Source organism: Haliotis rubra, unplaced genomic scaffold (assembly GCF_003918875.1).
Source record: "Haliotis rubra isolate DU_JTF1 unplaced genomic scaffold, ASM391887v1 Scf573, whole genome shotgun sequence".
NCBI lineage: Eukaryota > Metazoa > Mollusca > Gastropoda > Lepetellida > Haliotidae > Haliotis > Haliotis rubra.
Window position 1 is genome coordinate 224,001 of NW_025767272.1, and position 23,191 is coordinate 247,191.

At 45.6% G+C, this 23,191-nt stretch overlaps 3 protein-coding genes across 8 annotated transcripts in view; 2 read left to right on the top strand and 1 right to left on the bottom strand.

The window, feature by feature from the left end:
• The window catches only part of LOC124254501 (NAD(P)H-hydrate epimerase-like), a 391,625-nt gene that overhangs the window by 56,953 nt on the left and 311,481 nt on the right, over nt 1–23,191 (bottom strand). The window lies entirely within an intron of this gene.
• LOC124254500 overlaps nt 1–23,191 on the top strand; it is a 110,856-nt gene that overhangs the window by 17,810 nt on the left and 69,855 nt on the right. The gene's annotated exons all lie outside the window — the stretch shown is intronic.
• LOC124254499 overlaps nt 1–23,191 on the top strand; it is a 33,061-nt gene that overhangs the window by 2,562 nt on the left and 7,308 nt on the right. Inside the window, exons 2-4 of one of the 2 annotated variants that reach the window (XM_046688308.1) lie at nt 17,388–17,447; nt 18,365–18,433; nt 20,033–20,092. In XM_046688308.1, coding sequence (XP_046544264.1) covers nt 17,388–17,447; nt 18,365–18,433; nt 20,033–20,092 — 189 coding nt within the window. The remainder of the gene's footprint in view (nt 1–17,387; nt 17,448–18,364; nt 18,434–20,032; nt 20,093–23,191) is intronic. The other variant, XM_046688309.1, reaches the window with a different exon arrangement.

Genomic DNA, 23,191 nt, shown 5'->3' on the forward strand with positions numbered 1-23,191 from the left:
GTACCCACGCTGGCTGTAGTAAATAGCCTCAAACTTTCTCTGGTTCCGTGACATGTTCAATTTTCTCATGTCCATACGCTGCACGCGTTTATCCCATCAATAGCTATCCAACGCTTAGTGTCCATAGGCTTACAGGGATGTCTTGTTTATAGTCAGTCCAGATATCTTATGGCCATCACTTCTAAGTGTGTTCATTTTATGCCTAAAGGTACGGTCTTGAACAGTGCTTCCTTGAATCTGGCGCGGTTTGATGTGTTGTTTCACCACATACTTCTTAACACCCTTAGCCTTCCGGATTTCACCATTGTCGGCCTTCAGTATGGAGTACATCTTAGGCCTCAACCCTATGTACTCAGCTATGGGCGTGCCAGCACACTCATCCTTCATCTTACCTAGGACCTTTTTATTTACCGTACTGTGTATGGCATGGTCCTTGGGGTAGTCGCTGGTGTCATACAAATCGAGGTGTTTTTTCATGTCCTCGTACACGCCCTCGGTTCGAATCTCCATCAGCAGGGAATCCGCGGTCAGTGTACAGCACTTCACACCTGTCGTCGTACTGTTTCTTAAGCTCGCTGTAGTAAAAGTCGACATCAGGTGTTTGATAAATCGAGGATGCTCATCCCCACGTAAACAGGCCGGTTGAATTTTATGTGGCTTTTCTTCATGTGTAGGGCAACTAGGTCATCGGTGAATATCTTGCTACGGTTGAATGCCGGACTGGCTATCAGTTTCCTGAGCTTGTCTTCCTCATTCGACCGAACCAGCTTCACGGTCACGCTGCTTCCTCAGGTTCTCCATAGTCTTACCGAACACCGAAGTTGTTCATGAGCTTATAGAGATTTTTCTCAAAGTCACTGGTGGCAAGCTCGGAGGTCTGTGTTCATTCTGATGTAAGGTTCCATCCAGGGGCTCTGGGTGAACACGAAAGCACCCTGTGTATTTTGGTCAGCCTCATACCCAACCACAGGTACAGCTGTAGGTTGCGATAGTGAACGCATGTACTTGGTCTTATTCATTAAGTTGGGCACGAAGTTTTTCAACGCCTGTCACACTTCCACCTAACAAGTTATGTTGGTACTCAGACATCCAGTCTGGGCTAACCCTCATACGCTCGGGGCCAGGGGTAGCTGTTGTGTGATGTGTGTAATGCCTTGGGGTATTCCAAGTCAACCTCGAGGATATAACCTTTATTCGAATCTGGTGCGATGCTCATAACATCGACCTCCTTTGACGCCCATTCAAACCCCTGTGGGTAGATACTGGCTCATGGCCCAGCCATACAGGTTGTTGGCGCCGAGGTAGAGAATGTGATTGGTTGGCTTGCTAGGGTCGTGAGCCCTTAACGTGATTGATTATTTGCTTGCTGCATCGCTTGGTTGCCATGGAGATCCCACCTCGCAAGCCTTTCTCAATGAATAGGTGCATGTCATAATCTGTAAGCAATTCCAACTTAACTCCGTCTTTTAAGCAAGGCATCCCACGACAGACCTGGGCTGGTGTAATACCATACGCGGGTCGAAGTTTATACTGCTTGAAACATGTCCGCCTAAACGCCTCAAACACGCCGGGCTAACAGCAGTACATCTGTCCTAAGTACAGGTCGTGATAATCCCCAGGTTCTTACAACCCAGTTTATTCCATACATTAATAGCGCGGTGAGTAATCATCTTGGGATATTTCTGAGTCGGTCAGATTGCTGTAAAATTCTTCTGATGGGGGTAGTCTGGTCTCGCGAACTTGACCCAACTATCCATGTACTCATAGGGATACACACCCTTCCTCATAAGCAGGGGTCTAGTCTCGGTATCTGTGTATCGGTCGGTGATAGGGAAGGTATCGCTGGCCTTGACCAGACTGTCTAATGAAGACAAGAGAAATTGTACTGAATCTATGAACCTAAGGCCGCTTAAGCTGAAGGAGATGTATCTCTCCATGTTGTTGGGAATGCACGCTATATTACCATCGATTTTCGCGATGGCCTGCATGATTAAGTGAGAGTCGCACCTCTCAAGTTGTGAAAGACAACGGGATGTTTATTGTCTTAGGGTTGATTCTAAGCTTGAGGTTACACGTGCTGTGAGCCAGCGCTTATATACTTACCGGTTACGTGGCAGTGATCTCTCACCGAATCACCATTCAGTGGTGAGTCACACACGTGACAGTTAGTGCTACAGGCGTGAGCTAGCCTGTCGGCTCGGTCATACGCATTGGAGCCGACTCTATACAGTGCATTCCTAATAATTTTTCTTCCTCCTGCAAACACTTTAGAAACCTTTCAGCCGCCGCCAGGGCCCCTATACACTACGGAGCTTTCGCTTCCCATCACAACGGATCTACAATGTATCCAAACCCACAGGCTTCATGCTCTTGTGTTTTGTGGGTGAAGCTCTCACCTGTGGGTAGAGCATTGGGAGTATCAACAGGTTTAACCAAGGCTTCAAAGTCGGCGATATGATATAAGGCACAGACATTTGGTTCTTGTGGTTACCGAATTTTAGGATATTATCACCTTCCTTAGGCATGTCGACTCAGATAGCCGCTCGCCCCACACCTTGACAATCCTCCCGTGGGATTCTAATAAATCAGCTCGTGTGAAGCCATGTAGGCACCGTCGCAGAAGTGGGTCTTTTCTCTGTGTGCCGATTGGTCATACAACAGCCTGCTAAAGTGTTTTATCCAAGCGTAGTGGTACTTGTCACCTCGCTGGATCATGAATATATTGATAACACGTTTCAACAGTTTCCCCACCACTGGGCTGACCCTGTGCACTATTGTTGTGTTACCTTCGTGCCCAAAGACATTTATAGCTAGATTATTCTGTTTTTCTATTTTAGTTATCTGGGATATGGGGTGGGTTCATCTATACCATCCCAGTTGAGCCCATCGCCTTGGGGATAACTAGAAGGCCTGTTCGAATTAGTGTCAGCTGGAAACAAGGCTGACCTGATAGCTAACCTCAAGCAATCGTCTCCTCTATTCCTGACGTTGACTATGGCATGTTTTTCCTATAGTAGGGAGGCAAGTCTAGGTATGACCCGCCTCTGAACGGCACGTAGTTAGCTATGTCTAGATAGACATTATCGATTTTATCTACAGTCCACCCGGACCCCAAGTGTGTGTAGCGTTCTAGGTATTCTCTTATCTGCTGAAAACTAGTATCGATTGATGCGTCAATGGTCTCTATATGGGTCACGACCTCTTGTTTACCCCGGAAGTAAGGCTGAACGTACTCAGTGACACCTCCCCCCACCTGCTTATCGAGTGACATTTTAACTGTGATTTGGAATTTGATACTTCCTAGACTGGCTAGTTCCTGGTTGACCTTATCAGCTATCAGAGGCTTGAGGTCTGTAATGTCAATGTTCCTATCAACATGCATACGCCAGCCTCTCAAATAGTTGCCTACAGCGCGCTCAGTGGGTACGAACTGTAGGTCGACAGCTCTATTCTGTCGTAATAGTTCTACAAGCTGTGGTTTCCTCATTCGGGAATATCCCCCTAACCCCAAATCACGTGCCTCGGTTTTCAATTGTTTTACAGTGGGAGGTTTTGCTACGGGGGCATGTGATAACAATGCGATTAACCCGCTCTCCCCAGGTTTGAATAACCCGTGAATCCAAGCTGTTTTGCTTGAGCTTTTAATTCTTTTTACCGTAGGAGGGGCTTCTAAACCTAGTAATCTCAACAATGCTGGTTTTCGATGCGAGAATACCCGATCACGCCTCTCTGTCTTGGCGATTTGTTTGAGCTCGCAGATAGTCGCCATAGTTGCGCACACCTAAGAGAACCAATGTCTAATTGGGTCACAGTAAAGGTAAAAATCAAGATACACCTTATCGATTATTCCCTCAACTCCACCCGAATATGCGCAGCATAGTAGGGTGTTTTGTATTACTTGCAACGAGTCCCCAACAAGTATATCTATATCCCCATGCACATCTACTCGCCCACCATCAAAGTAATTCCAAGTGTGCCCAGCCCATGGCACATCAAACCCTACTTTTACCATGATTGTAAACGAGCACCCCTTATATACTTCACTAATAATCATGGGTTTGAGGACACTGATATCTATACTTTTCCCCACATCCATCTGCCAGCTTCTCAGGCAACCTTCCCTGGCTCAATTTCCACAAACATAGCGTATGTGTGTATAATCTCTAATTGGGATCTATCTTGAGAAGTCGCCACGTTCTTTTATGTAGGGCTTTTATTCTCAGAGATGAGGTGATGTCTGACCACGCTCGCCCCCGTGAGCTTTACATAGACAGTAGTGCCCTTTAACCCCTATACCGCACACAGAACACACGTAGTTAGGGCTTCCCATGTGGAAACAACAGTACCCCTGAGTCCTGCATTTCCTACCACAGGCCTCGGTCTTCCCCATAAGTATGTATTCGCATCGGTATGGAGCAGGTCTCATGTTTAGCATACTTATATGGGTATTTAGTCTAATTGTTTCAAGAACCAATGCAGTCGCTGCTATACCCAGCGCTTATGAAGCCCAGTTCACGGTCCATTTGCCCCTTTGATGGTGTGTAGTACTGAGCGAGTGTGGGTTTATTGAGTGGTTGCAACCGCTACCAGTTAGTAAGTAGTATTCTTTCGCTGCGCCGTCAACATCGTGGAATGTTTGAACGGCATGGTTTTCACGCCTGAGTTGTTCGTTAATGTAATCGATCCTCTGGAGGCGCTTTTTAGCGCACTCGGATTGGGCAGCCTGTAATTTCTCAATAGCGAGATTATGGCTTTTCTTTCTTCCTGTATTTCAGCCGCGGTGACTCTCGTAGTTTCGAAGAGGAAATTACTCCTCGAAAATGCCAGGGCATTCACTAACGCCCCAACCGACCATCATAGCTATCGTGGCCATCCTATATTTACTTCATAATATTTTCAGGTAGTATCCCTTGTTTTACTAGGATGTCTTTGTAGCCATTGCCATACCAAGGTTCATTATGAGCATACCCATATCCTGCAGGTTGAAATCTAGCTTGATAGTCGGTTGTTTAAGCACCATTTTGGTCAACCGAAAGCGTATCCTACGGCTAGACTGGCGACCACTGTGGCGTGGTATGCGCCGCTGACTAACGTTTTCCCCTCAGACATTATGTATATGATATAAAATATTAAATTATAACATGATATGCGGGTCGACCTCTAATTGGGGGAGAGGGTCTCCCTCCCCGGAATCCTTAGGATTCCTGTGTGGGTTTCCCTTCCTGTGTCGTGTATATAACCACGAGATAGCCACGGCAGCAGTTGCGCATACAACTAACAAGAGACGCTCCGGGTGAGTCACCCTGATAATTTTATGTTGGTTACACCACCGTTTTTTACCAGCAGCTACTCTCTTAGGATTCTTCTGCCTGGTTACTGTTTCCCCCAACTTTGGGGTTTCCGCCAGTTGTGGGGTCTCCTCCAGTTGTTGGGGTTTCCCCAACGTGGGGGTTTCCTCCAGGTGTGGTGTCTCCTGTGCATCCATCTATACTATTATTATTATTTTTCCTCTCAAATTGACAATGCTTTGTCGCGGATAATTGCCGCCGCCACCGGGCTAACAACATACCATATTTGTGGTACAGCTCGCAGCTAATAGAGCTCAAGGCGTGTTCGATAAAAGGGTCTTTCTCAAGGTCTTCCCACAGGTAAAGCCGGCCTGGGGGATGGGAAGGAAGTATGCCGCAATACCAGTGTATATCTGGGTCATAGCCGATCCTATTGTCTTTGTCATCTCTGCTCCGAGCGGGACTCAGATCTAGCGCACAGCTTATCGATTTCTTCGGGCTGTCATTTTGTGAATTTTATCCGAGTGTAATTCCCCAAAGTAATGTTTGGCTTTGCCACCAACAGCCAACGCCACCAGTTTTTCTCGCTTGTCATCATCCACCTGTGGTGATTGGGGTACCAACAATTGTTCGAGCAATTCCTCACACTCCATCTTATAATGTAACAAGTAAGTTTTAGTTTTAACTATATAATACCCGATGCAGGCAAAACACAGGAAATGAAGGTTAAGTTGCACACGACTAACACTTCAAATACCATAGCTATAACTAAATGCTAAGCTTTTAAGCTAAGCATTGCTAAGCATTGCTAAGCATTGCTAAGCTAAAAACACCCTATATGCTACTGGTTGGTCGGTCTTGAGCACGAGCTTAGCATGTTTAGTTTCAGCGAAGCTGTTTCTTCACCCGCTCCCCGCTCTAATTTGCTCATCACATCGTTCTCTCAAACACCTCGAACGTAATCCCTGTCCTTGCAGTGAAATAAGGCCACCCATCGCCTTCGCTCCCTGAGGTCTTTCAACACCGAAGTTGAACTTCTGCGTTAGTACCCATACGCTGTGATTTGGCGCGGTCGGCCGGAGAAGGCCAGGTACGATAGCATGTCTCTCTTTTTGTTATCTCGCTGATTAGCTGCAGTCGCCCAGTATGAACAGTGTAGACTCCCCTTTAAATTTCTCGTGAAGAGTTTCAACCAGTCCTGTAGGCGGTGTTCCCGGTCGACTTTGTGTACGTCCGGTCCGTCATCACCCAAGGTCTTTCCGTACGCTTTATTCATGCTCAGAGTAGGGCACATGATAACGATGTTATCAAACACATCCCTGTAGTACCCCTCCAACATATCCAACACGAAAACGGTCTTCCCACAGCCCGTCTGCCCGCACACTATGGCGCAGTGTGGGTCGCGGGGTAGCAATAGCTTGCTGGCAGGCAGTGATGGCTTGCCGGCAGGCAAATCAGTAGATGGCCTGCACGAATCTCCCATTGTCTATATTAAGTTGCGCTATCCATAATAACGCATAGATATAATTTCAACTTACCAGCCGGTTGAGCCTTCTTGGTAATCTGATTGTTATCCCTCGCTGCCATTGTCTATGCGACGGCCGCTACCGTGCAGTTTATCGTCATCTGTGGATCGCATGTCCAACCATAGGGCATACTTGGTGGTCAGGTATTCACCGATCTTCACGGAGGATAGGTCCAGGTCCTTGGTTATGTAATGTTGTTTGCTCGGTAGCTTTTTTATCTCATCCCACTGCTGGTATGGCCTCATACCATGACTGAACAGCTGGTTGGGCACGCCCGATGGTCACTTCCACCTTTTCAATCTCGGGTTGAAAACTTCGCTGTCCTCCCGAACGGTCGTCGAATCCTCCACGGGGACGCACCAGGATGCCTTTCATCGATCGCGCCGCACGCTCAGGTTGATATTCCACACAGTGTCGCTTCTTATCTCGCGACGACTGATCTATGCCTCAGCACGCCATCGCACAGGATGGCCATCTTCCCAGAGTACTGGCTTCAACCTGCCTGGCCAGCTCCGGCTAGTGACCATGTCGAACTCCAGAGAGATGTTGTCTATAGCGAAACTGGCCTCATCACCGCTCGGGCGACGCACTACTTTGCTGTAGTCGTTAAACGTTAGCTCAGATTCAAGCTTCTATCACCCAGCTGCCTGGTAAAACGGCGCTGCGTCCCCCGAGAGCAACTCGAAGTCGAAGCGCACGCAGAAACCGGTTCCCCGTGACGCTTGAGATGATGGCCTTTCACCGTCCGCGTGATCTTGTCTAGCTGGTCTTGCGGAAGGCATACCCTATGCCACCTTTTAGTCGATTTGCTGATACCCTGGTACACGCCATTGACACGCTTCTCCTCGCTTCCAGAGATCCCCGTAGCAGTGAAACACGCCGCTGTCGCCGATGCTCAGCACCTCGTTACCGCTGATCTTGATGGTGGTTTTCTTGATGATGGCTCGACCCACGCTCCGCACTAGCTCACGCTTGTCGCTGGTGGAGGTCAGCGCGAGGTTGAACGCCAGTCGAACCGCGCCTGGTACAATGAGGTCATTCTCGCCAAGGTTTGGGAATCTAACCAGCAGAGTTTGGTTCTGGTCTATCTTGCTGGGATTGTTGGTGATGGTCACCGACTGGCGACGCTCTGGCACCTAGTGGCTCTCTTTGATCTTCTAAAAGGATCTAGTTTTCACCGCATATTGTTATATAAATGAAATATATTTTAATACTAAATAATGGCCGAGGACATACCTATGGATGATATGTGGGATGATAGTGCCCAGGCATTCGACGAGCAGGAGACTTCATTCACTACCCCTTAAGTACTGAACTTATACAGCCAGCTGTCAACGATTATTACAACGCAGTTGAAAATAGAGACAACATCAAGCCGCTGGGAAGGGACTATTCCAAGTTTACAGTCGATAATAAGGGCACGCCAGCGCATTGAAGGCTTACCCGAGATCGATCTCATGAATAAGCGCATCGAGAGAACCGCTTTGCTTTGTCAACACTCACCAGTCGCCATGGGGTCAGCTGATCCGCGATGAACTAGGCTTCATAGATTACGGCGGCGCGCGGTCAAAGCTTTCCCAAAGGTCGCCCAAGATCTGCAAGCAGCCAGGGCCAATACTGGGGATGCTAAAGAAACGCCGGACAGTATCGAAACTATTGACCACGCATCATGACAAACTCCTTGCCGGGTCTCAATTTCCCCTGAGGGAACTGGCGCAGGCCTAGACGAAGCCTTGAAACATGTACGCCGGAGAACTCGCGGAACAACATGGGGAAACTTAATGAAATCGATGAGCAATATCGCCATGAGAAAATAAAACTCACCAAGCTGATGGTGATATGAAACGCCGATCGAGGAGAGAATAAAACTTGAAGACGAGAGACGGACTCGTTGAACTGGCTTCCTCTAACCGAAGCGCCCGATCACAGATCAGTAGAGTACGTGGAAACCATCGATCGAGTCCTAAATGAAGACACCACGCTTAGCTGACAGGATTCGATCCTGTTCCGAGCAAGGCATCACCATCGCCAGCATTCTGACTGCATTGGGCTTCATCATATCAACCCTGGTGGTGTCATTGACGCTTCGCCGGCGGCGGTGGGGGTACACCCACGCCTGCACCAAGTGGTGGGGGTGTCAAAGAGTGGATAAAACTCTGGGAGGCCCTGGCTAAACTGGCTGGTAAGGTTGCCAAGCCCTACCCGCATCCTGGGTAGCATCGCCTCGTGGCTGCTGGGTGCTCTGGCTAAACTGCCACGGGCTTAGTCAAAACCTGTGGGCAGCCATTGTCGCCATGGTGGGTTTGGTGTACGAAGGCTAAGAAATTTTTAACCAAATAAGCCCCAAAGCTACCCCACCAACCACCAGGGCTGTTTTACGATCGATGCTGCTGATTGAACGTGTTCAGGTTGTGGGGCCACCCCACAGGGGGCGTTGGTTGAACCCTAGGCCCGGGTGGCTTACTATACCCGCTTTCACCGTGGTGGGTGGTGGACGGGGACGTTGACATCGAGGTTGATGCCCAACTTTTGTCCGCTGTGGCTACAACTATTTCGTTGTTGTAGCCCACTACTTTTTTTACCCTCAGTTGCATATCACTCGGAGCCATGTACAGCCCCACATCGAAGACGTAGTCGACTTTTCGACCTGGCATATTCCAACACGCCTTGGTAGCGCTTTGATGGCACTCGGGAGATCAACTGGAGCATTGATAGCATCCTCTACGCTGGACAACTCTAACTGTTTCTGAGCCGCCGTAGCAGTCCCCTTTACCGATAATACTGGAACGCGTTTGCGTCTGCGCACCCAACACCGCCCACACGTACGCTCGAATCGAAGTCGTTTAAGCTGTTCAGTGCCGCACGAAGTAAACCTTTCGACGGTCCAACATAAACTTTTTCCAGTCATCCGCTGCCCCTCCCTGATCAAACCTCCAGACTCTGTAACTTTGTTGGCATTGAAAGCCATGTAACGGTCATCCCACTCGCTGGTTGTGAAGAGATGATACGACTTGTATCCCCAATCTTTCACCAGCAGTTTGCTGGCTTCCACAAGGGCATTTGGTGAACGATGGGGATACCCAACCCGCGGTTCGCCCCGCAAACGCCAACTGCCTTCTCGGGTTTAGTTCGAATTCGTTGCAAATACGCTCGTAGGCCCGCCTATCGTAATTTGTTGTTTAATGGGTTCCATGCATTGTCCTGTGGGAGCCGGACGCTGATTTCTTTAAGGATACGCCTGACCTGGTAGTACACGGAACTTGAACACAGACTGACTCAGCGTCCACGCCGAAAGTGTCGGTCAATGTCACACCACACCTCGCTTGTAGCACACTACACGGCTAAGTTGACTTGATTCTGCCAGAACTGCATCGGGTTGTTGAACCAAGCATGAACTACCTTAGCGTTAGTCACCGAAAATTTATACAGGCTGAACACATCTAAAAGCTGGGCGCTGAAATACATCCCATCAGCAACCGCGATCTTCATGGGTGAGAAATCTATGCCCAGTTTAGGGTAAAACACTCCAGGGGGAGTACGAGGATGCTCCTCCTTGGGAATACATTTTAAAACTATTATATAATGAGCATATATACTCTAACATGTACATAACACTTCCAGGAATAACGAAGCGGTGAGGCTATTCAGCTGACGACGCCGATCGATAATACGCCCTGTCAACTCGAAGTCGCGACTTCATGCGATATCACCTACCTACCGCAATGGACTAACATCAACGCCAGCAACAATAAGCTGTTCGTTAGTGGAACTCGCAGCCAGATAACTGACGGCTACTACAGCGCAGTGCTCGCTAAGCCGATGAGGTCTTCAAACCCCTGGGAGCCAACTCAAGATGAACGACTCAAACGGCACAGTGGTGTTAATCAACAACGGAAGAAACTCCTTGAGGCTCGGCCGCCATTGGCGAAGACATTCGGTATGTCACCTGACGCAGATAAAACCAACAACAACCGTCACAGGCAACGGTTACCCGACCTAGTACCGCATCGGAGAGCTGTACATTCATCTAGGTCAGGTGAGCACAACGCATAACATTCAAGGGGTCACCCTTCCACTATACTGAGAGCCGTGCCGGGTGAAAACGGAGAAATACAACGACGGTAGAACCGAAGTCGCTTTCACCGCTGCAGTATAAGAGGTTGACTCAGGGCAACATACCTGAGCTGATAATATCGGTGTTAGATATAAATCATAATCCCCTGAATATAGGATACCTCAGCTTAACGCTTCACATAAAATGACCAGCGACAAGGGCCCGGGTGAAAAATGCGCCAAATGGGGATCTCCGACTCGGGACACACGCTGTTTCGACGCCCCGAGTAGATGGTAAATTGTACGCCTTTGCAACTGAAAACAACATTTACAAACGCGTTGAAGTCCCTCCGTGGAGCCCTAGGTGATATAGTAGATACCTCAAGAGCGTAGTCAACACTGGTACACCCTAGTCACCACCGGTGATGATAAATGGGTAATATACCCATCGCTCGGGGTAAACTGTTCGACTTAGACGATGTTGAGAGCACTACCGTCGCCCAAACAAACCATATATGCTCGCCTTCACCGATGAAGACAAGTGGGTGTTGTTACCAGATAAAGACGACTGGTTTCTCAATATTAGGCTCGGCTCCCTACGCGGTTCACGGATAACAAAGACAACCACCTAAACAAAGTCGCGGAACAACGGAACCCTGCTCGTGGGTTTACGCCCCGCTCAGAGACGAGCGTAATCATCAGCCCAGTCGCAAGTATGGCGCCCATATGCTATCGAAAGTAAACCGAGAGCAAGACGCGACATTGCGGTTGGTGTCTGAATTCGAAGGCGTGGCCAGGATACTGGAGAGTCTACCGCTTAACTCAACACTGATCATCAAAGTCTACCTAGGGGAACCATCGGGAATAATGTCGAGATCGTGGGGATCAAACTCGGTGGGTGAAACGACACCAGTATCACGTTTGCACAGTTTACGCATGGTGGGTGCCGACTCCAAACCAGTCTGCAGGAGTCACAGTGGTTGTGGAAAACAGGATATCACTAGCCAATATATTCCTACCCGACAACATACACTTTATGGGGATGAAGTGCACCCCTGAACTATTATCAGAAACCAGTTGGAAATTATCTCGTAATAGTATTATAGCAATGACCAGTCATCGCCCCAACACCACGCTTTAACGACCTAGGGGACACGGAGGGGTTTGATCAGCTTGGTGAGCAAGACACCTTATACATCCTGCACTTCAAAGACAACGGTACAGGCGGTGTCGTTATCAGATTTTAAAGAGCCTGAATGGTTACTCAACTTAACCATCACTGCACCTTATATCACCTTGAGACAAGATGGTACTGTCTCCGAGCTTAAGAACAATGGCATAATTATAGGATCGTTTCGTTCCGAACCCCAGACCCAGAGTTCGAGGGATTTGTATTTCCAACACCTAATATATATATCACACCAATACCAGACCACTCGGGTAACATGTTAACTTCCAGGGAGAAGGCGAAGATAGGGCTCAAATTACTTGATCACCAAGAGGTCTTTAGAAATATCTCGAAACTACACATTCATTCTAGACGCCTATCTCGAGATGCCCTCAGTATCCTGAGCATCTTAACATTATAGATGATATAACGATACGGTGGAACGATAGGGCTAGTAACCAACGTTGTCAGATTGTTAAGGTATCGGGAAAATACCCTATACCAGTATTGAGGGGGTTTATCTCTTTGAAGAACGTGAGAGATAAGACCCCGCTTTTACACGCACGCTTAATCTAAGTATTATCGGCTTTAAATACATTAATCAAAGGTTAAATAAACCCCAATTAAAATACATCACGGGATTGAAATATATCCCTGAACTAGTTGGAAAATAGATACCCAATTAAAAATATTTTCCCAGATATATTATAGGCACACAGGATGGGTCTGTACCCAGTCGTAGAGGACGTTTAAAACCCTGGAAACCGTGAGTCGGTTCCGCTTGAGGCAGTTATGTGATGTGAAACGCCAACTAGAACAAGACCGCCGACACACGTGAAAGCACTATGTAAAAGTACCATAGAGCTTGCAATATCGTGGACGGGCTGACACTGCCCTTATGACAACCAGCATGGGACTAGGTGCTGCAGGTGTTGGGTTGTTAGCTACCATCGTGGCTGCACCTATAGTGCTAGGCATTGAAATAACAGCTGGGGTGGCAGGGGTGTTAGGGTTGGCGCTTAAGTTAGCATCACGCAGACTGCATCGTAAGGCATTGAAACACCACCAGATCAGGATTCTGGCTGAAGCAAAGCTGAACACAGTAAGTGAGCGATTTCTACGGCACTCACTGACAGTAAGATCTCAGAGGAGGAGTTTAGTTCAATCCTCTCTGAACTCACAAAATATAACAAAATGAAACAAGAGATTCGATCCAAGTCTCGTAAGTCTACTATCAGCGAGGATGAAAAAAAAGTACATAGAACAAGGGTGAAAAAGCCCGCAAGCCTTTATTACAAACACCAAAGAGATCATAGGCGCATTCACATTAAACTGTTTCATCGAGGTAAACATGGCATAGTGCCATAGCGGCACGTTAGACACAGCCCATGCAATCCCAGGATACCAACACACTCCAGCCATGCCCCCGGCGCGGCTAGGAGGTCCCCCAACTTTTGTAGTAGGGGTAATGGCAGCAAGAGCTAAGGGTCCGACCAAAGCCTTACTTGTGAAATAAGGCTTTGCAGAGGCTTTGGTTGAAAGTGATCCAGAACCGCTTATCGGCCCAAACTTTTCATAGTAGGGGAAATGGTAGCAAGAGCTAAGGGTTGGGACAAAAGCCTTCCGACAAAAAGCCTTATTTACCAAATAAGGCTTTGCAGAGGCCAGTTTGCTTGAAAGTGATCCAGAACCCCCATTGTATATACTCAGTACCAATCTCCCCAGTCCAGACACGCCTATTCTCATAGGTGAGAATGATCTAAGCCTAAGAGAAAAAAGTACCAAGATATGGATTACATCGATATCTTATATTAGGTACAGAGCAAAACCGACCAAGGAAGGATTGCTTTATCTGCGAACATGGGCCGATGACAATTGCTGCGCCAGAACCAAGGGGCCGAATTGATGTAGACCTTCCACGTCTGTAACCGATAGGTCCCTCAGGTAGTGTGAAGCAAACACCGTATCAGATCGCCAAAAACAGCCCTCCATGATGGACTGCAGGGAACAATTTCTGTGAAGAGCCATGGTGGAGGCAAGCGCTCGAGTCTCATGAGAGCCGTACATTTGAGTAGCCAAGCTACCATGACAGCACTGAAGAAGTGCTGAATGTAGGAGGTTCGTGGCATGGAGATGTCAGGAACGTACACATTGTACACAGAGTGATGAAGGCCATATAAATAGTGATTGTAGGAACGTATAATTCGCCAAGTGAAGTGTTGGTCCGCCAGATGGAGTGAGAAAGTTGATAAAAGATAAAGATAAAATTGATGGAATGGCAGAGGTAAAAAAGACCAATGACTCCAGACACATTCGATAAGGAGGCGAAGGTAGTAACATCGATGCCTACGGACAGTCCGGACATAGCTGCAGTGACCTCTGAACTGAGGCCTTCAGCTAAAAAACTGAGTAAACCCAGACAAAGTAAAAGCGTCTGGGCGATTCTGTCTGGCACCCTCGGCAAACTGTATCTCCCCGCTGACTGACAAACTCAACATAATCACCCTACCGGGAATGGCACCCTTCATCATCACTGGCAATTAAAGGTTGGGATAGGTATCCGCTTCGTGGGACCAAGTCTGTCAGGTACTCCTTAATCGATGTATCATCAAAAGTCTCCGGTAAACAAACAGTAGTCCGCCATTGCAAATGCTACCGACAATGCCATAACGACAAAAACTCGGACAACACGGATTTCAATCAACCAGGCGAGTCCCAACCCATAAAATCTGGGTAAAGTGATGCTAGCTACTTGACCAAACATCACTGCTGGTACCACATGCAGAAACTGTGCATAAATAGACCAGCTTGATATTCAGGAATATTGTACGATGCTTCACTGAGTCTTGTTACTATATACAGACTACTCGTAGCAGCTGTGTGGTGTATCACTGGGTGTAGTCGTGGTCTGTTTCGCAAGCCTCAACACCCTTCCTTTCACATCATCGTCAAGTGTCTGGACAAATATGTCAAACCGGGTGGTTGTAGAGCTGATATCTACGTCGAAGGGCAGATAGATTCGATGAATCGAATCATTCATAAAAGGTGAAGATCGGATGGTAGATGATGGAGGAATCTTAAGAATCCGAGATCATTAATCACCGCCGTAATGTAGAGGCCTGCGCTACTGGCATAACTACTACCTCTGTGCAACCAACCGAAACGATGCACTAACTGGAAGCGCCGTACTGGATGAAAGCGTTGACACCTAAGAAAGTGCTGCACCCATGCGGGGATTCGAACCCGGGTCTTCGGCGTGATGAGCCAACGCTTCAACCACTAGGCTACCCCACCGCCCCTTGATACATAAGAGAGCGTCTTGAAGTGGAAGTGAAGCGGCGCTCTGGATGGAAGCGCTGATACATAAGAAAGTGTCACACTGGATGGAAGCGTTGATACATAAGAAAGTGTCACACTGGATGGAAGCGTTGATACACAAGAGAGAGGCGTACTGGTGTGAACGCTCTGTCTGTTCACAAACACCATAGAAGCAGGAAGTGTAATCCCGAAGCCAAGCTGAGCACCGGTTAAAACTGTAAAGTAGAACTGCAGTAGACAAAGTAAACAAACCATGATGACAGTATGCGCATAGAGGGAACCAGATGATTCGGAGAAAGCTGACAGTCCAGCAAACACTGTCCGATTGGCGAATACTGTTGGAGCGGCGATCTGGTATGGTGCAGAGATCAGGATCGATTAGGTGATCTGGTTCGGTACTGTGATGCCGTTGTGTCAAGTGATCAGGTTTTAAAGAGCTGAGTCAATCAGGACCGGTGCATTCGTCTTAAATGTCGTACCATACAGTAAAGGTGTACTGGACTGAAAGGTGTTCCAACCTAACAACAGTTCACTAAGTTGAATCGTTGCCCCAATCGAAAACAGAACAATGGCCCGAAGCGCCGATCCAATCGAAAAGGCACACTGGGTTGAAGTGTTGATCCAATCGAATGTGCCTTCAAGGTACGGGAAAGATGTTGAAAGCACCGCACTGGATGCTACCGTCATGGCTGATGTCACGTATAGGTTGAAGTGCCGAACTGATCCCTGTGGTTGAAAGCGCCGAACTGACTGCACTCGCCACATGAGAGTGAACGGTTTCTCCAATCGAACCCACCATAGCAGAGGGGTGGTGGAGCACTCAACCAAAGCGGTGCACTGGAAACAACCACCTGCCAAGGTAAAAGGCCGAGACTGTGCTACAGAAGTTATTAGCACTGGGTACCACTCTCGGAGCAGATAAAACTTGTCTGGAGACGGGATTAGAAGTTTGATGACAAAAGAGACGACGGAGATACTCGCTCAAGTAGGAGTCTTGAGATCACCTCTTAAAAATCTACGACTAGATGCAACCCGTCAATATTCAGAAAAAACATCATCATTGAAGCATGAACAAACAGAACACTGATGTGACTAACTACAACAGCCTATACAATCCACACGCAAAGCGTGTGGATCAGCAGCGGAAATGTTGCTGTTGCACTGCTCACTGTGTCTGCGTTTCTAAAAAAGAACTTTGATTCCATTTATTTCCCATCTTGACAATCAAACATTGTCTAACTGAGAAAACAACACACGTCCACATGACGTAGCGACAAGAAAGAGAGTGACAGGCACAGGTAGTCACATGATCATCTGAGCCAGCTACACGCTTACGGAGATGATTGACAGTTGCTGATGTCGGAGTGGGGCCAGAGGTCAGGGCGGGTCAGAGGCCAGCAAGACTTGATTCAACTTAGCCTACAGCACGTTTTCACACATGGTCGTAGAAGAAGAGGAGAGAGATAGGATAAGTTTAAAAATTATTACTTTGCTTGGTGATTTTATTTATTTATTTTTTCCTCCATAAAACAAAAAACAAATTGGTCTGACCGAAATTTAAACTAATGAATGAAGTTTTGAATAAAATTAAAGGCCTTGGTTCAAACCTACATACACATGGGGTGTGGTGTCATTGCCTTTCCAAAGGTGTCTTTCAGTGCAAAGCAAAGTAGTATTACATTCCATGAAATATCATAAAATTCACTAATCGGCCATAATGATATTAAGCCATGGCATAAAGAAGTATGTTATGAACTAACTTTTCGAAAGAATTAATAATTCGTCTTTGTGTGTTCACAGTTTCATGAAAGAATACCTATTGTGGTTTGGATAAACAAACAACTATGAACAGAGTCAAACTTGTTGTAGTCAAACCTCACATGTAACTCCACAAATCTTGCAGTCTATCATGAAAGTCCCACTAGGTCATGCATGACAGTGACCGGTCTACAACTGGGTCCGTGCCCATCCTTCGGTATATGGTCTCTGACAGATGCTGTCATGACAAACACTTACATGATTTCTTGTTTTCAGAAAATGAGGAGGTATCACCTAAAGACAATGAAAAAAGACTGGCAGGTCAAGATACTGAAGGTAAGTTATTTATTATGTTACTAAGTGGTTTGGAGACTGAAAAGTGCTTCCGTGCTGCTGGTTGTGGGGAGATAGTGAACATGGTGCCAGAGTTGACTGGTTATAACTTCATTTTACATGAACAGAAAAACAATTTTCTACATATAGTTGGCAGGCAACAGAGAATCGGTACAACTCCCTGGGCTGAGGTCTTGACCTAACCTTAGAACATCTTTTAACAGTGTAGACCTAGCTTTGAATAGTTGGTTGGTTGGTTGGTTGGTTGTTTAACGCCGCTCTCAGCAATATTCCAGCTTTAAGGTGGCATTCTGTAAATAATCAAGTCTGGACCAGACAATCAAGTGATCAACAGCATGATGACATGTGTCAACCAAGTCAGCGAGCCTGACCAACCGATCTTGTTAGTCACTGCTTACGACAATCATTGGTTACTAAAGACCAATTCTAACCCAGATCTTCACAGGGAGCTTTGAATAGTGTGTTCAAGAGATGGGTTGTGTACCTTTGCCTTTCTTTCTCTGTCTCAGTAAGTCAAATATTGTTTAAAGGGGAATTGTCCCTTACAACTATATAAGCAGGGCTGTCACTGTGAGTGAGTGAGTGAGTGAGTGAGTGAGTGAGTGAGTGAGTGAGTGAGTGAGTGAGTGAGTGAGTGAGTGAGTGAGTGAGTGAGTGAGTGAAGTTTTACACCACTTTAAGCATTATTCCATGGCACGGGGCACCAGTTATTGGCTTCACACATTGTACCCATGTAGAGAATACCCCAGCCAACAGACTACCCCAAATGATTTTGTCAAAAAAAGCGAAAAGCTAAACAAAAACAAAAGGCACAGTTTCTCTCCATTTAAGGTCATATTAAAACACCAAAGACATATGGCAGTACTCTCTTTTCTTGTCTAACAGTCATACATTACTAGTTTCAGGACCACCAGGATCACCAGAATCACTTCAGCAAGAGGGAGAACAGCCGGTAAATCCTTGCAGTGGTAAGTTATAGTTCGCTTTGAATTTTACAAGGAAGAAGTGAGGATTTTCTATATTTTTCCCTGCTAGATAAAGATTATAAAACCTGTACAGGAATTTAGTTGGAGTGGGTTGGTGTCTTCTCAACATTCATTGTGTCCAGGTATCCTGACTGGACATGAATATCAAATGAGTCTCTTTCTTTCAACGTAAAGTTAGGATGCTTTATCCTGATTTCAAAACTCATAGGGAGGGAGGTTTTATGTTGCTTTCAGCAATATTCCAACAATATCAGGGTGGGAGACACCAGAAATTGGCTTTACACATTGTACCCATGTAGGGAATTGAACCCGGGTGTTCGGAGGGATGAGCGAATGCTTTACAAGGCTACCTCATCACCCATAAACCATGTACGAACTATTGGTGAAATAATAAAATCCTATCTTAGTTTATTGGATCCATTTGTAATTGAGATTAATGAACTGTAACTTGTAGCAGAATGAAGTGTGGTCGACAAAAAGTAACAATGAAACCATTTTTGTGATACATCTGATAGATGTATTTGACAAGACACCCAAATCAACGGCAAAATATGTAATATTAATACATTTTTAAGAAATATGATAAATTTTCTGATAGACTTCGATAACAAAGGACTTACTTTCACATGTAAAGGATTATGTTTACTGGAAAATGGATAAATTGTGAATTTCTCACATGCTGCTACTTTCTTTACAAGAGTTATGTATTGGCAGATGTTTTGTTTTGATGGTTACTTTAATTCCAACTTGATGAGAGAATTTCTGTCTATAATTTCTGTCTATTAAAACTGACCGTCTGCATACAAGAATAGTTATTGAGCTATTCTCAATAGCAAAATGCAGCAGTTTCAAGAAAAAATACCAAGTACTCTTAGCGTATTGGCAGGTGTCCAGGTATCCTGCATGGACATTACTATGAGTCTCTTTCTTTCAAAAGTTGGGATGATTTATCATGATTTCAAATCTCAGAGGAAGGGAGGTTTAATGCAGACGTGCTTTTAGCAATGTTCCAACAATATCAGGACGGGAGACACCAGAAGTTGGCTTACACATTGTACCCAGAAGGGAATCGACCCAGATCTCCGGCGTGATGAGCATAAGCTTTACAGGGCTACTTCAACACCCATCAACCATATACAAACTAATGGTCAAGTGGTAAAATCCACACTAAGTCTATTGGAACCATTTGTAATTGAGAAGAATGTAGTGAATAAAGCACAACACTATGACCTGAGTCAAAATCAAACTGGTTGCCATGGAAATGTACAAAACATATACTCGTAACAACCAAAGTAGCACAAGGCTCCATTTGATGTGATTTTTGTGTGTTCACAGTTTCAGGAAAGAATACCTATTGATTTTAGAGATGTGGTTGGGATAAACACACCACTAGGAACAGAGTCAAACCTGTTGTAGTTAAACCTCACATGTAACTCCACAAATCTTGCAGTCTCTCATGAAAGTCCCACTAGGTCATGCATGATAGTGACCGGTCTACAACTGGGTCCGTGCCCATACTTCGGTATATGGTGTCTGACATATGCTGTCATGACAAACACTTACATGATTTCTTGTTTTCAGATAATGAAGAGGTATCACCTAAAGACAATAAAAAAAACCTGGCAGGTCAAGATACTGAAGGTAAGTTATTTATTATGGTACCATGTGATTATGAGACTGAAAAGTTCTTCCATACTGCGTTCTGCTTGTGGGGAGATAGTGAACATGGTGCCAGAGTTGACTGGTTATAACTTATTTTGACATAAACAGAAAAACAGTTGTCCACATGGTTTTATTGAGTTCTCTCACACAAGATACATCCATGCACGCCATGTGCTTTTACTCGACATTCAATAAATGTTCCGGAAACAGGTGGTGCTGAGCGTGAGGCATCCGGTCCTGCGCTGTTGCATGCGAAGCATGCAAACTTCCAGTTCGGGGATTTATTATGCTAGTTAACAATCTCCCCTTAAAAAAATATATATTTTTTTAAGTTGTCGAGTTGGCGTAATAGCATTCACAAATTAAAAACATATCTATGCACTGATATATACATGTGAAGTATTAAATAATTTTTTTGTTGCAATTTTTAAAAGTAGAAATTAAAAATGGACTGGTTAAAAAATTTAAAGTTCAAATGTTGAAAGTGCCTTCAACCAGTCTGAGAGCTAGTAACATCAGGACTAAGACACAGTTCAGTTCTTTCACTTGTATCTAGGAATGTTTTATTGTCGTTAGGTCCAGGGTTCCATCATGTATCGCTTTCAATAATAGAAGCGATGAGGCTCCATGCTTTGTGAAACAGTCTGCAAGTTGATCACTGGTAGGAGACCAATGCACACCAGTAATTTGATCATTTCCAATGAGTTCTTTGATTCCACTTATCTCAAGTCTCAGACGTTTGTCAGACACAAACTTTGTGGACTTAACTGCATCGAAGAGAGAGTGGTTATCTACAATGCACTGTATCGGAAGTCTTGCTTCGTCAGTCTCACCAGTTGTAACCTATGAATAGAGGGTGCTGAGGAATATTCCGTTATCTATTCCATCCGCCAATGCAAGTCTTTCACCCGCTAACGTGCTTCTCACAACACGCCTGATTCTCTTTCATTACCAACACAAAGGGGAAAACTTGCTGTCATCTCCCAGCAGCATGACGATATGACCACCTTGTGTCGCCCCATCAGGCAAGTTGCCCAAAGAAGCATCACTAAACACCACTAAACGTAGAGATTCACAGGGTCCAAGATGTTGGAACTTCAGGGTCACATCTTCATTTTTCAGTTTTCAGTTTTCTGATGACTTTATTGGCTTCCATCATATTTTTCACCATAGCTTTGTTCATTGACGAAGCCAGGCAGCATGCATCAAAAACTATGTTCGGTCTGCTCTGTCGTGCTATCTCAAGTTCAGACGTGCTCAGGAATGCTTCCTTCTTTGACATTCTATCCTTATCTATGTTCAGACAAGTCAGGTTTCTCACGTAGTCATGTTGATGAAGAAGAATAGTCTCATTGTCACAGAGTAGTTTCATGCCGACATACTTGAAGGTGCTCTGTTCTTCTCGTCCAACATTGAATGACTCTCTAATAGATGCAATGACAGTTTCTTCAAACTCTAAAGTACCGCCCCAAACAAAATCGTCCACATGGCTAGCAAGCACACCTTGCAGTTTTCCATTTGATATGAAATAGAACACTGCGGGGTCAACTTTAGATACTCTTGCCCCACTAGACTGCAGAACTTCACAGACCCTGGTATACCAATACAGTGATGCATCTGCCAAGCCATAAACACATTTCTGTAGTTTCCACAGGACTCCTTTCACCTGAGCTTTCCTTGGGTTGCGAAGGTAAACATCTCTGGTTAAAGCTGAGCCCTGTAAGAATGCTGTCTTGATGTCCATGGAGCATGGGGTCCATTTCTGTTGTGCCATAATGGCTAATAACAGCCGTAAAGATTATGTTGAACATGTTGGAGAATCTTTTGGCAGGTTTCTGTTCTCTATTTCTTCGCATCCTCTGGCAACCAGACGACCTTTGGGAATAATTTTCTTGGAACTTTCTTTCAGAGTGCATATCCACCTTGTTGTTATATATTTCTGTCCATCATCCTGAACTTCAACAAACACATTGTTCTCTCTCCAATTCTGTAGTTCAGCCCTTTTAGCTTCATCAAAGGATACATTGTCAACAACACAAACATTTTCTTCTTCTTCAACATGGTCAGCATCTTGGTGATGATCATGAGAAATATCCAGCTCCAAATCACCCAGCTTACTAATGTCAACAGATATTCTTGCTCCTGAAACGTCATCTGGGCTCAAATACTCAATATTGTACCAGTCTTTGTTTCTACCTGTTGACTTGCCAGCTCGACTCAACACTTTGGCTATACACATATTTCCTGTCCTTTCATCACGGAATTTCATCACATGTCCAATGTTTGGTCTCTGACATGGTTTGTCTTTTTCCTCTTCATAATCATGATAGTCTTTATTTTCATCCTCCACTTCAGCAGTTTCTGGTTCCAGAGTCTCTTCTTCTCTTCCAGAGTCTCCTGGTCAGTATTTTGCTTTGTCCTGTGAACATTCTCCGGCAGCATTTCCGCAGTCGACTATGATGTAATCTGACATGTGAGCCCCCATGTCTAACAAAGACAACTGCTCCATCTTGACCAATGACGACACCTGGTCCTTTCCATTCCATCTGGTCAGGACGTTTGTAATAAACTCAATCTCCTCTGTCATATTTGGTCTCTCCACATGTGCGGATCTGTTTCCGAAGTGCTCCACGTATCCTTTCTGAACTTTCTGCCTCTGTAAAGGCCTTTCTTGCTGAATGCAGGGCGTTGATGTGAGATCGAACTATTTTGCTCATTGTCTTTCCTTCAAGTGCTGGGGGTTTGTCGCATAAGACTGATGGCAAATTGGGATTCTGCCCAAAAACTAACTGGCATCGGCTATATCCATGAACATTCTGCAGAGAGTTCTTGGCCATCAAAGCCCAAGCAATTGCAGTTTCCCAGTCACAATCATTCTCCCGTTTCACTTTCAGCAACATCTGTGTGAGTGTTTGGTTGTGTTGTTCCAATAGTCCATTACTCCAAGGGCTATAAGCTGCAGTAGTCTTCACAGTGATATTGAAATTTTCTGCCATGTCCCTCACTTCCGAATTATTGAACTCCCCTCCATTGTCACTGTACAATTTTCGTGGTGGCCCATGAATTCCAATCCAGTAT